The sequence below is a fragment of the Schistocerca gregaria genome, chromosome 1 (genome assembly GCF_023897955.1).
Source record: "Schistocerca gregaria isolate iqSchGreg1 chromosome 1, iqSchGreg1.2, whole genome shotgun sequence".
In the NCBI taxonomy this organism is placed as follows: domain Eukaryota; kingdom Metazoa; phylum Arthropoda; class Insecta; order Orthoptera; family Acrididae; genus Schistocerca; species Schistocerca gregaria.
Genome location: NC_064920.1, coordinates 852,867,115 through 852,879,740, shown reverse-complemented (window position 1 = coordinate 852,879,740; position 12,626 = coordinate 852,867,115). Strand labels below are relative to the sequence as shown.

Here is a 12,626-nt window from a genome sequence, read left to right as displayed (position 1 = left end):
TTCATCACCAGCGGTAACAGAGATCAACAATTCTGGATTGATTTTTGTTTGCTCTAACAGATTTGCTGCCACATTTTTCCATGTTTCTCGCTGTTGTGGTGTGAGATTTTTGGGGACCATTTTTGCACAAATCTTTCTCATACCTAGATCTTCAGTTATTATCTGATGAACCATTTCTCAATTGATGTTCAATTCTTCTGCAATCTTTTCATGGATAATCTTTGATCAGATATTTTGTTTTTGTCATTACCTGGTAATGTTCTGCTTTTTTCCTGATTTTTGTCACTTATCTGCAAGCTTACAGGCTGATTTGTCACAATCTTCTCCTTTTCTTGTTTTATTTATTTATTTATTTTATTTTGGTGATAATGACATATGTTGCTAATAATCTACTTCTATGTTAAATATTCTTTTACAGTAAAATGACTTTTACTTATTAAGAAGGTTTTAAGCTTTTGTCTGAAAGTGAGGGACTAATTTATTTCTTTAATTTCCTGTGGTAATTTGTTATACAGTTTTATCCCATTATAAAATATACTTTTTTGCGTCTTTGCATTGTTCTTTCTATCTAGATAGAGGTGGTGACAAGATCTTGTTTCATGTTTGCAGACATAAAAAATCCATATTAAGTGGAGTTGATGTACGTTGCCTTTGGCTCTTCCTTAAGCAGTGTTGTGCACCTACAACTGTTGTTGTGGCTGTTTGTTGGTGTTGATACAGATATGATTCTTTGAATGGTAGCTGTCTTTGTTTCTTTTACTGATGCTACTGGTACTGCTGATGTCTGATCTGCTATTTTTGCTGATGTTGGTTTTGTTGCTGTTACTGGTGACAATTCTACTATTTGTATCAAGTCTACTGCTGCTGCTGATGTGGTCCTGTTGTTGTTGCTGCTCCTGTTGTTGCTGTTAGTGGTGGTTGTGGTGCTACTGCTGCTACTAGTTCAGTTGTATCAGCTGTTACTGGCACTTGTGATGTTGCAGGTACTGCAGACGCATGTTTGTGTCTCTTGATTTCTTTCAATAATTTCTACATCACAATTTGCTTCCCTAGGCCATTCAAGTGAAGTCCATGTGTGGTGTGAAATCTGTGCCCAATGCTATTAATGTCAACAACACAGACATTTTTGAACTGTTTGCAAATACTCAAAAAATGTTCATTAGCAGCACTAATCTCCTCCTTTACACTAGACCAATGCAGCAAATCATAGTGGTGTGAAATGTTCACAAAGACAATGTTTGAGTGTGACAAATGAAACAGAAGCTTCTCTACTTCAGCGCAGGCTGTGGCTGTTTTGTTCTTCTATGTCAGCACACCCACATGTCTACTTGGCTAACACAGAAGGATGCAAAACATAAAGATGTAAAGAACTTTCTGAGTACAGACACATTTGCATTCTACCAGCATTACCTAAAACTTCAAAATACATTGTTCACAATCAACTTACAAATTACATAACATCACATGACCTGGATGAATACCTGTCTGATTTCCAGAAAAATCACAGCATGTGATCTGCTTTATAAGAGCAACTGACAAACTGTAACAGGCTTTTATCCCTTTTTGGATTTCAGCAAAGTGTTCAACACCATTGACTTTAATATTCTACTTGATAAATTCAAAAGTCAAAACTTCCCTTCAACTGCTGTACAACATTTCCACTCATACCTTGCATTACATCAGTAGAGTACAACGGATGGAGCAACGAGGTTACAGTGAAGGAACGTAGTATCAGGGCTCCACAAACATCAGTATAGGGCCAGTGGGAGTGACAGAACTGATAACTGACAGTGCACCATGTGCAGATTTTCATAATAAAACTACTTTATTTGATTATATTGTTGGTTGGCATTTACTGATGATACACAGGTGCTGTTGTGTCTTTTGTGGTAACCAAGTCAATTTTTGGTGTGTAGTATCCATGTATGCATTGTTTAATATGAGTACTCCTATGTAAGGGATGATTCTGTCTCTCCACGCCCCCTTTGGGAAGCTACATAAACAACTGCAGATTTTGCAGTTGTGGAACACAGTAGCAGATGACCCAGTCTTACAAACTACCTGCCCTTCAAAACTCAGACACAAGGAACCTAACTGGACAGTGTGTTACTGGTTCCACAGGCATTTTGGATTTCAAACTATTTAGTGAAAAGCATGGTGCTGTCACTCAAATGCCTCTTGTGGTGAATTTTAGGTGTGACAGATCGTGGTGACAGCAAACAGTGCCTACCTGCACAAGCCGATGTTGGGAGACACAAGCTGCACACAACTAAGAATGATGTTACAGCACGCAAGTGGCCTCCCCAAGCAATGGTCAGACATGCTGCATCACAAAGGCTATTCATTTCTTATCACTCTACAGGGCTGATGTTTTTAGTCCACACTGGACCTGATGGCACGCTGATTGTTGGTTCCCTTCCATATGCCAAACACACGAATGTAGCTCCCTTGAAAGCCATCAACAAACAACAACCCTGCAAAAAAAGAAAAGGACTAACAACAGTGGACTCTACCAAGTGTGGGTGGACCTTTGTGCCCATCGACATTGACCAACCCATTCTAGTCACTGATTTCCTTAAGGAAAGTACATTGATTGTAGACTTGCACAACATACAACTTGTCCATAGCCTCAATGGCCCCATTATTCCCATAGTCAAGGGACAACAAAAGTCTTGTGTCTACTGCAGTGTGGACAGCAAACCTAGTCTGGAGGACAACAGGAGATAGTTGGAGCATTATCACAGCACCCTGCAAATGGCTATTTTTAACTTGGAGGAGAAAACTGAAGCAAATAGGTGTGAATCAAACAAATTACACAGAGAGAACAAAGTTCTGGAGGATGTGGCTTGGAAGTGGGGTCCTACCTTCAGGTTACTCAGAAAGCAACAGAATAGCTCACAGCACAATAACAAGTAGTTGCTTCTTCATTCTTTTCTACAGCCTCTGAGTCACTGCAACCTGCAGCAAATTAGGGTGTGGTCAAACACATATCAGTACACCCCATCCAGACAACACTGGGTCTGCCAGTTTTCTCAAATATTCATTGAATAGCACCCGATTGTCTATGCAAGACTAAGGCTGTCTTCAACAACATATCACAAGAAAGAGTCGCCTGCCTATCTGACAATGCACTGTCCTCTCCACTGCACCTTGTGTGTAAGAAAAATGGGTCATATCATCTTTGTGGGTCATATCATTTCTGTGGTGACTATTGGGCACTGAACATCAGAACTGTCCTAGACAGATACCCCCTAACACACATCCAGGATTTAAGAATTCACTGCTTTGGCAAAAGTTTTCAGCATGTTAGACTGTCATACAGCTTACATTCAGAACATATTTCAATGTCTGACATACTTAAAGAGTGCAGAGACTGTCCTGTTTGGGCTATTTGAATTTGGGCTATTTGAATTTGGGTTATACCATTTGGTTATTGAAAATGCTGCTCACACTTTGCACCATTTTCAGACAGTCTACTGAGGAGATTACCTTACTGCTTTGCGTATCTTGATGACATGTCTGAATTTTCACAAAAATCTCAGGACCACGAGAAACATTTGAATAAAGTACAAAGCGGGCTATATACCCATGGAGTTGCACTGAATGAAGATAAGTGCATACCTGGTGTACCTGTCGTAGCTTTCCTTGTCTATAGACTATTGACACCAGAGATGCCATTTGCACACTACGGTTGGCCAATTCCTGACATTTACAATGCTACTCAGGTTTCTCCACATTGATTTAGTTGGGCACCTCCCTCTTCATAATGCCACACTGACACGTCAAGAAGATTCTTGAATGTATACATTGTCACTGGCTAGATCTACAAACAACACTGAAGACTGATATTGCTTACTCATCAGCACAGATGGTATATAGAGAACCAGCACAGATTCCGGCATAATTTCCAGCACCCATTCCACTAGCTAATAAGGTGCAGTTGTCCAACCCAGTGCATAAGCTCTGGAAACATTCCAGCATCACAGCAGAATATTCAACCAGTGTACATACACAAGTCTCACAAAAACTGTTCCCACATCATGCTCCATGCAGTACTTGTACACTATCCTTTACAGCCTCCATACGCCAACCTGTACACTCTTCACCAAGGAAACCAACCATGGTTTCCATTGAGCAGATCAGACCAACTTGGTAGCTTCTGACATCTTCAAACATTACCCTGAATGCCCTTATGAGCTCCTGCAATAGGAACTGCCACCCCAGTGATTCCAGTCAGATGTGCCATTCCTCAATTTCACACAAAAGGACTGCAGGGATCCATCAGAGTTATTCACCAGCCCACCTTGCCTGGCTGTCTTCACATGTGCATGCCTTGAGGTCAAATTTAAGTATTCTGGCACCCCTGGTGCTGCACACCTTAGGGCTTGGTCAGTGTGGGAGTGACAAAATCAGTAATTGACAGGGCACTGTGTGGAATCTGTCTAAAAAGCTACCTTCTTTGATTATGTTGTAGGGTGGCATTTGCTGATATTTCACATGTGCTTTTGTATTGGTTGTGCTTAAAAATTTAATTTCTGCTGTTTGATATCTGATGTATGCTTTGTTTCTGTAATATGACTGTTCCTACAATCCAATTACATTTCTTATTTTATGTTAATTGTGTGTTGAGTATTATTTCACATTGTGACTGTCTCCTCACACCAAAGGTTAGCATCACTATAAACAGATAAAGAGCTCATTGGTCCAATTCCTAGTGATCATCTTTATTTTTTTATGGGGTGAAAAGATCACAAATGGGATCAACTCAAACTCATAAGGCCATCTGAAAAGTTGATCAACCAAATAAGCAGTGATTGAAACACTAAAGTTACTAAAGTCACATCTCACTGAAGTGTTTACACAATGCTGTAATCAAAAAGTTTTTACTATTTCCAGTAGCAATAAGGTGTTGCTGTACACACACTCAATAAAACCATTCAATTCATAAACCAAGTTTTTGGGAATTGAATTATATCAGAATAGTATAGTTCACACAGTCCAACTGTTTGTCATACGCTAATTTTTTTGGGAGGAGCGGATCACTTCCAAGAAGTGCTTTATACATTCAGTTCATACACGCAAGATGACACAAATAGTGCCTGTGCAACAATGTGTTAGAATTACATTGCAGACTCATCATGAAGTTGGCCCTAACAATTATAATAGATTATATAATGTATTTCTCAATAGAGTTACCAGTTTCAGCAAATTTGTAACAGTATTATATTTAATGTATATTTCAATATAATTGAGTGATGGTTAGCTTATGTAGTAAACCATAACTTAGTCACTATAATGTTTGTGAATTTTTGACTACACTTTGTTTCCTATTATTGTCTCAGAACATTTAGTTTATGGATGTTATTTGAATATATGAAATAAACTGAATAAATGTAATATCTACTGTTTGTGGATAAATTTATTTCAGATTTATTTTTGTATGTTTCTTTTTATTAAATCTGTTCATAGTGGTAGAATCTTCATTCAAAAAATAATATTTTAAAATCACATCATTCTGTACTCATTTAAACTTGCACTCTTTTGATTGTTCTGGACATTAAAATATTGATCTGAATAACCTTCTCTCTCCAAACAGGATGCTAACCAAACTCTTGAGGCCAAAGAGAAAGAACTAAGAAGTCTGCAAGAGACACTTGAAATGTTGTCAGTTGAATGTGATAGGTATAAGGTAACAACCATTTGTTACTATTTACTACCAAATTTTAATACGTTTTAAGTCATAATTCAGCAGATTGTGGCAGTTTTTCAACAGAATTAGGAAAATGTACAATAAACCGGGGATATGTCAATGTTAGCATATGTTAATATTGTGTAACTTAATAACTAGAAAAAATCATTTAATGGTTTAGCCACTGAAAAGTAATAAATACTTAAATTTTTCAAAAAAAATTTGTATCAGATGTCTTAAATTAATGACACTAACTGACCTGGGTACACATTCTAGCAATTATGCACTTCCATTCTGCGACTTCAGTTTCAGAAGATTCACTATAATCATTGAAAGGTCACTAACTTAAAGAATTTGAAGCACTTTCTTTGAACCTCTACTATGGCAGTGACATCTCATACAAGTAGTATTCTCACATAACATCATCTGTTAATTGGTTTATAAACTGATATCTTTATTGTATCTGTAATTTTATTTTCTGCTTAAAGTCTGAAATTAGCTGATAATTCATTGAAAAAACTTCAACATGTAATAATAGTAGCCTGAATTACTATTGAAGCTTATAACTGCAAGTGTTTGCCATTATGTAATTGCTGAATACTGTAAAAAAACGTTCGTTCTAATGGAGGGAATCATAATATTGAAAGTAAATCATTTTATAAGGTTGAGTGCATCAATTAATATTTACATGGTCATTTGTTGTTGTTGTTGTAGTCTTCAGTCCTGAGACTGGACTGATGCAGCTCTCCATGCTACTCTATCCTGTGCAAGCTCCTTCATCTCCCAGTACCAACGCAACCTTCTGAGTCTGCCTAGTACATTCACCTCTAGGTCTCCCTCTACGATTTTTACCCTCCACGCTGCCCTCAAATGCTAAATTTGTGATCCCTTGATGCCTCAAAACATGTCCTACTAACCGATCCCTTCTTCTGGTCAAGTTGTGCCACAAACTTCTCTTCTCCCCAATCGTATTCAATACCTCCTCATTAGTTAAGTGATCTACCCATCTCATCTTCAGCATTCTTCTGTAGCACCACATTTCGAAAGCTTCTATTCTCTTCTTGTCTAAAATATTTATCGTCCATGTTTCACTTCCATACATAGCTACACTCCATATAAATACTTTCAGAAACGACTTCCTGACACTTAAATCTATACTCGATGTTAACAAATTTCTCTTCTTCAGAAACGCTTTCCTTGCCATTGACAGTCTACATTTTATATCTTCTCTTCTTCGACCATCATCGGTTATTTTGCTCCTCAAATAGCAAAACTCCTTTACTACTTTAAGTGACTCATTTCCTAATCTAATTACTTCAACATCACCCGACTTAATTCGAATACATTCCATTATCCTAGTTTTACTTTTGTTGATGTTCATCTTATATCCTCCTTTCAAGACACTGTCCATTCCGCTCAACTACTCTTCCAAGTCCTTTGCTGTCTCTGACAGAATTACAATGTCATCGGAGAACCTTAACATTTTTATTTCTTCTCCGTGGATTTTAATACCTACTCCGAATTTTCTTTTGTTTCCTTTATTGCTTGCTCAATATACAGATTGAATAACATCGGGGAGAGGCTACAACCCTGTCTTACTCCCTTCCCAACCACTGCTTCCCTTTCATGCCCCTCGACTCACGTGTTCCAGTATTTCTACGGAATCCACACTGATCTTTCCCGAGGTCGGCTTCTACTAGTTTTTCTATTTGTCTGTAAAGAATTCATGTTAGTATTTTGCAACTATGACTTATTAAACTTATTGTTCGGTAATTTTCACATCTGTCAACACCTGCTTTCTTTGGGATTGGAATTATAATATTCTTCTTGAAGTCTGAGGGTATTTCGCCTGTTTCATACATCTTTCTCACCAGATGGTAGAGTTTTGTCAGACTGGCTCTCCCAAGTCCGTCAGTAGTTCTAATGGAATTTTGTCTACTCCAGGGGCCTTGTTTTGACTCAGGTCTTTCAGTGCTCTTCATGCAGTATCATATCTCCCATTTCATCTTCATCTACATCCTCTTCCATTTCCATAATATTGTACTCAAGTACATCGCCCTTGTATAGACCCTCTATATACTCCTTCCACCTTTCTGCATTCCCTTCTTTGCTTATAACTGGGTTTCCATCTGAGCTCTTGATGTCCATACAAGTGGTTCTCTTATCTCCAAAGGTCTCTTTAATTTTCCTGTAGGCAGTATCTATCTTACCCCTAGTGAGATAAGCCTCTACTGTATTGATTTCCCCATTCCTAACAATTGTTCCCTTATGCTCTCCCTGAAACTCTGTACAACCTCTGGTTCTTTCAGTTTATCCAGGTCCCATCTCCTTAAATTTCCACCTTTTTGCAGTTTCTTCAGTTTTAGTCACAGGTCATAACCAATAGATTGTGGTCAGAGTCCACATCTGCCCCTGGAAATGTCTTACAATTTAAAACCTGGTTCCTAAATCTCTGCCTTACCATTATATAATCTATATGATACCTTTTAGTATCTCCAGGGTTCTTCCATGTATACAACCTTCATTCATGATTCTTAAACCAAGTGTTACCTATGGCTAAGTTGTGCTCTGTGCAAAATTCTACCAGGCAGCTTACTCTTTCATTTCTTAGCCCCAATCCATCTCCATCTACTACGTTTCCTTCTCTCTCTTTTCCTACACTCGAATTCCAGTCACCCATGACTATTAAATTTTCATCTCACTTCACTATCTGAATAATTTCTTTTATTTCATCATACATTTCTTCAATTTCTTCTTCATCTGCAGAGCTAGTTGGCATATAAACTTGTACTACTGTAGTAGGTGTGGGCTTCATATCTATCTTGGCCACAATAATGTGTTCACTATGCTGTTTGTAGTAATTTACCCGCATTCCTATTTTCCTATTCATTATTAAACCTACTCCTGCATTACCCCTATTTGATTTTGTGTTTATAACCCCGTAGTCAACTGACCAGAGATTTTGTTCCTCCTGCCACCGGACTTCACTAATTCCCACTATATCTAACTTTAACCTGTCCATTTCCCTTTTTAAATTTTCTAACCTACCTGGCCGATTAAGGCATCTGACATTCCACTTGAGAAATTTATTTTTCGTTATTTTGCCACTGGACATTTTTTGCAGGCATAGTTCATTAGTAATATTATTACAATTTATCTTTTGTGATTGCTATTTACAAAATGGACTTTGTATGTAAAATAAAGGCAATGAAACTACTCTCTCTTAGCTGACTGAAGTGTGGCACATAGAAACTCCCAATAGAATACAGTACTTGCACTTGCTTTCAAGGTCTTGCTCTTTCTCCAACACTTCCACATTCACACACTTAAGCACACAGACATGTGAACACATACACCCAGAGCTGCAGTGAGACATTTGGGTGTTTGGGTGATTGTGGGTGTTCTGGCTGTCACCACCCTCTTGTTGCCAAAGCTGCTTTATTAACTTTGAAGTAATTTACTAATTTTGGCAGCTGGTCACATTTTCACAGTACTTGCCACACTGTGATAGTGACACAGTGCAGTGAGAGATGGCAATGGTAGAATTTGAATAACCAGATTTATCAATAACACTCATCTTTTTTTCCTCTTCTTTGTTGTAAGTTGAGGCTCATTACCCTTTTTTTGTGTAGCTTTTCATGATAGACCTGAGGATGTCTGGGTTCCATCTACTAAACCATGCCAACACTGGTGGACTTTCTGGTCATTAACTCATATATTTTCAGTCATTTCACTTCACACTACAAATCAGTATAACAGACATAACTTGTACTCCATCCTTGCATTTCAAACTCGTACAACCAATCACTCATAGACAAATATTTATCTCTAACCTCGTGCACCAAAGAAAATAGTGTCAATTATTAATCTATTGGTGCAAAATTATCTTTGGAACATATATTCCATAAATAAAATACAAATAATTGTTTATCTTTTTAAGATGCCCATGATCATAATTGTAATTACATTAATTGTTCATATAAGTTTATGTAAACAATAAATTTAATAGCCATGTGTGACTGGAATTCGATAGTGGGGAAAGGAAGAGAAGGAAACATAGTAGGTGAATATGGATTGGGGGTAAGAAATGAAAGAGGAAGCCATCTGGTAGAATTTTGAACAGACCATAACTTATTCATAGCTAACACTTGGTTCAAAAATTATGAAAGAAGGTTTATACATGGAAGAAGGCTGGAGATACTAGAAGGTATCATATAGACTATATAATGGTAAGACAGAGATTTAGGAACCAGGTTTTAAATTGTAAGACATTTCCAGCGGCAGATATGGACTCTGACCACAATCTATTGGTTATGAACTGTAGATTAAAAATGAAGAAACTGCAAAAAGGTGGCAATTTAAGGAGATGGGAACTGGATAAACTGAGTAAACCAGAGGTTGTACAGAGTTTCAGTGAGGAAACAATTGACAGGAATGGGGGAAAGAAATACAGTAGAAGAAGAATGGTTCGCTTTGAGGGATGATATAGTGAAGGCAGCAGAGGATCAAGTAGGTAAAAAGGCGAGGGCTAGTAGAAATCCTTGGGTAACAGAAGAAATATTGATTTTAATTGATGAAAGGGGAAAATAAATGAAGCAGGCAAAAAGGAATACAAATATCTCAAAAACAAGATTGACAGGAAGTGCAAAATGACTAAGCAGGGATGGCTAGAGGACAAATATAAGGATGTAGAGGCTTATCTCACTAGGAGTAAGATAAATACTGCCTGCAGGAAAATTAAAGAGACCTTTGGAGAAAAGAGAACCACTTGTATGAATATCAAGAGCTCAGTTGGGAAACCCAGTTCTAAGCAAAGAAGGGAAAGCAGAAAAGTGGAAGGAGTATATAGAGGGTCTATACAAGGGTGATGTACTTGCGGACAATATTATGGAAGGAAGATGATGTAGATGAAGATGAAATGGGAGATATGATACTGCGTGAAGAGTTTGGCAGAGCACTGAAAGACCTGAGTCAAAACAAGGCCCCATGAGTAGACAACATTCCATTAGAACTACTGACAGCCTTGGGAGAGCCAGTCCTGACAAAATTCTACTATCTGGTGAGCAAGATGTATGAGACAGGTGAAATACCCTCCAACTTCAAGAAGAATATAATAATTCCAATACCAAAGAAAGCAGGTGTTCACAGATGTGAAAATTACTGACCTCTCTGTTTAATAAGTCATGGTTGCAAAATACTAACATGAATTCTTTACAGACGAATGGAAAAACTGGTAGAAACCGACCTAGAGGAAGATCAGTTTGGATTCCATAGAAATATTGGGACACATGAGGCAATACTGATCCTACGGCTTATCTTAGAAGCTAGATTTAAAAAAGGCAAACCTACATTTCTAGCATTTGTAGACTTAGAGAAAGCTTTTGACAATGTTGACTGGAATACTCTCTTTCAAATTCTGAAGGTGACAGGGGTAAAATGCAGGGAGCGAAAAGCTATTTACAATTTGTGCAGAAACCAGATGGCAGTTGTAAGAGTCGAGGTACATGAAAGAGAAGCAGTGGTTAGGAAGGGAGTGAGACAGGGTTGTAGCTTCTCTCCGATGTTATTCAATCTGTATATTGAGCAAGCAATAAAGGAAACAAAAGAAAAATTTGGAGTAGGTATTAAAATCCATGGAGAAAAAATAAATACTTTGAGTTTGCCGATGACATTGTAATTCTGTCAGAGACAGCAAAAGACTTGGAAGAGCAGTTGAACGGAATGGACAGTGTCTTGAAAGGAGGATATAAGATGAACATCAACAAAAGAAAAACGAGGGTAATGGAATGTAGTCAAGTTAACTCAGGTGGCATTGAGGGAATTAGAGTAGGAAATGAGACACTTAAAGTAGTAAATGAGTTTTGCTATTTGGGGAGCAAGATAACTGATGATGGCCGAAATAGAGATGATATAAAATGTAGAGTGGCAATGGCAAGGAAAGCGTTTCTGAAGAAGAGAAATTTGTTAACATCGAGTATAGATTTAAGTGTAAGGAAGTTATTTGTGAAAGTATTTGTATGGAGTTTAGCCATGTATGGGAATGAAACATGGACAGTTAATAGTTTGGACAAGAAGAAAATAGAAGCTTTCAAAATGTGGTGCTACAGAAGAATGCTGAAGATTAGATGGGTAGATCAGATAACTAATGAGGTGGTACTGAATAGAATTGTGGAGAAGAGGAGTCTGGGGCACAACTTTATTAGAAGGAGGGATTGGTTGGTAGGACATGTTCTGAGGCATCAAGGGATCACCAATTTAGTGTTGGAGGGCAATGTGGAGGGTAAAAATTGTACAGGGAGACATAGAGATGAATACACTAAGCAGATCCAGAAAGATGTAGCTTCCAGTACATACTGGGAGATGAAGAAGCTTGCACATGATAGTGCAGCATGGAGAGCTGCACCAAACAAGTCTGAGGACTGAAGACCACAACAATAACAGCAACAAGTTTATGTTTAAACATTTTTGTAGTGCTATGTACTAGTGGATTTCTGGGTATTGACTCATCAATTTGGAATTGGTCCTGTCATATAATCAAAGATTGGTTAGTGAATTTATCTCATGATAATCAGATTTATTACAGTGTGAATGTATATATGTGTACCTACATTAGAGAAAGAGCATGAGCTCGAAAGCTTGTGTCAACACACTATGCACCTCACATCAGTCAGCCACAAATGAATGTTTTCCTTTCCATTAAAAATGTATTCCATTGACGGATTTCCATTTTTGTTAGACTTGGAGAAAAAACATGGTTAGACTCATTAGAACAATTTATCACACATGAGTGTCCTATGAGGAAAAGAATGTTAGTAATTAAACAATGGAAACTCCGGGTAGGAATATCAACAATGTAGGTAAAGACAAATTGCTGCTTACTGTAAAGAAGACATGTTAAGTTGCAGACAGGTACAATTAAGTGTCTTTTAATTGTGCC

General features: G+C 37.7%; 1 protein-coding gene across 1 annotated transcript in view; it reads left to right on the top strand.

The window, feature by feature from the left end:
- Nucleotides 1-12,626, top strand: part of LOC126278069 (uncharacterized) — a 381,643-nt gene that overhangs the window by 318,545 nt on the left and 50,472 nt on the right. Inside the window, exon 9 of the mRNA XM_049977941.1 lies at nucleotides 5,597-5,689. Within this exon, the coding sequence (XP_049833898.1) occupies nucleotides 5,597-5,689 (93 nt within the window). The remainder of the gene's footprint in view (nucleotides 1-5,596; nucleotides 5,690-12,626) is intronic.